The 1,524-nt window shown below is 43.2% G+C and overlaps 1 protein-coding gene across 1 annotated transcript; it reads left to right on the top strand.

Moving 5' to 3' along the window:
* The first annotated feature begins 276 nt into the window (after window positions 1–276).
* On the top strand, window positions 277–1,146 carry LOC140016462 (uncharacterized). Its single transcript, XM_072069985.1, has 2 exons — window positions 277–454; window positions 539–1,146. The coding sequence occupies exons 1-2, from the start codon at window positions 277–279 to the stop codon at window positions 1,144–1,146; spliced, it is 786 nt and encodes a 261-aa protein (XP_071926086.1).
* Window positions 1,147–1,524: the final 378 nt, after the last annotated feature.

Here is a 1,524-nt window from a genome sequence, read left to right as displayed (position 1 = left end):
CCACCCAAACCAAGCCCGCCTTTGATCATGTACTTATCCGTGCTTGATGGAGCAGTAGGTTGCGTTCTGGGGCAACACGATGATTCCAGAAGGAAAGAGCAAGTCATCTACTATCTCAGCAAGAAATTCACCCAGTATGAGGCTAATTATTCATTCATTGAGAAAAGTTGCTGTGCATTGGCCTAGGCAGCTCAAAAGTTGAGACAATACCTGTTAAGTCACACCACATATCTCATATCCCGCTCTGATCCTCTGAAATATCTCTTGGAGAAGTCGATGCCAACTGGGCATCTGGCCAAATGGCAGATGATTCTTTCAGAGTTTGATATTGTTTTCACTTCGCAAAAGGCCGTCAAGGGACAAGCTCTAGCCGATCATTTGGCAGAAAATCCAAACGATGATGACTATCAACCGCTCCATACTTATTTCCCCGATGAGGAGGTTTTACTTGTTGGTGCCGCAGAAGATATGAGCGAGCCGTGCCTTGAATGAAGGTTGTTTTTCGATGGTGCCACTAATTCTTTCGGAGCCTGAATAGGAGCAGTTCTCGTATCTCCAGAAGGGAAGCATTACCCTGGGGCCGCTAAATTGCAATTTGCCTGCACAAATAATATGGCTGAGTATGAAGCCTGTATCTTTGGTCTTAAAATGGCTTTGGAAATGGAAGTTAAAGAGTTGATAGCCTTCAGTGATTCAGATTTACTTGTGCACCAAACGTTGAAGCAATGGATAACCAAAGATTCCAAAATCTTGCCATACCATTGTAATTTGCTCAATTTGGCTAGACAATTTCAAAGTTTGGAATTCAGACATCTCCCACGAACCCGAAATGTATTTGCCGATGCTTTAGCCACCTTATCTTCTATGAGACAATATCCGGACGAACTAGGAATCAAGCCTATCCGGATCCAACTCCAGGACAAGCCTGCTCATTGTTGGGTCATAAACAAAACATCTGGCAATAGCCCTTGGTACAATGATATTAAGGAGTTCATGAAAATCGGGTCTTACCCTTCAGAAGCTACTGCAAATGACAAGGGTTTCCTGCGTAGAATGGCCTCGAAGTTTTTCTTAAACGGAGAGATATTGTACAAAAGGAATTCAGATTTGAACCTCTTAAGGTGCATCGATGAAGATGAAGCTTAATACATGATGAAAGAGGTGCATAGCGGTGTTTGTGGTCCTCACATGAATGGACATTTGTTAGCCAAGAAAATCATGAGAACTGGGTACTTTTGGCTTACCATGGAGCGTGATTGCATGGATTTTGTCCGGAGATGTATTAAATGTCAAGTGCATGGCGATGTTATACGCGTTCCTCCCACTGAATTGCATAGCATGATTGCCCCATGGCCCTGCTCAATGTGGGGTATGGACGTGATCGGCACAATTGACCCTCCTGCTTCAAATGGACATCGATTTATATTGGTGGCAATTGAGTACTTCACCAAATGGGTCGAAGCGAAATCATTCAAGCATGTGACAAAGAAAATGGTGGCAAATTTCTTAAGAGATCATATCATA

The sequence above is a fragment of the Coffea arabica genome, chromosome 11c (genome assembly GCF_036785885.1).
Source record: "Coffea arabica cultivar ET-39 chromosome 11c, Coffea Arabica ET-39 HiFi, whole genome shotgun sequence".
Lineage (NCBI taxonomy): Eukaryota > Viridiplantae > Streptophyta > Magnoliopsida > Gentianales > Rubiaceae > Coffea > Coffea arabica.
This window is presented reverse-complemented; position numbering and strand designations above follow the sequence as displayed.

Coding starts and splice junctions, on each gene's coding strand:
- LOC140016462 (XM_072069985.1), top strand. CDS start 277: ATGCCAACTGGGCATCTGGCCAAATGGCAGATGATTCTTTCAGAGTTT. Junction 455..538: donor TGAGGAGGTTTTACTTGTTG/GTGCCGCAGAAG, acceptor GAGCCTGAATAG/GAGCAGTTCTCGTATCTCCA.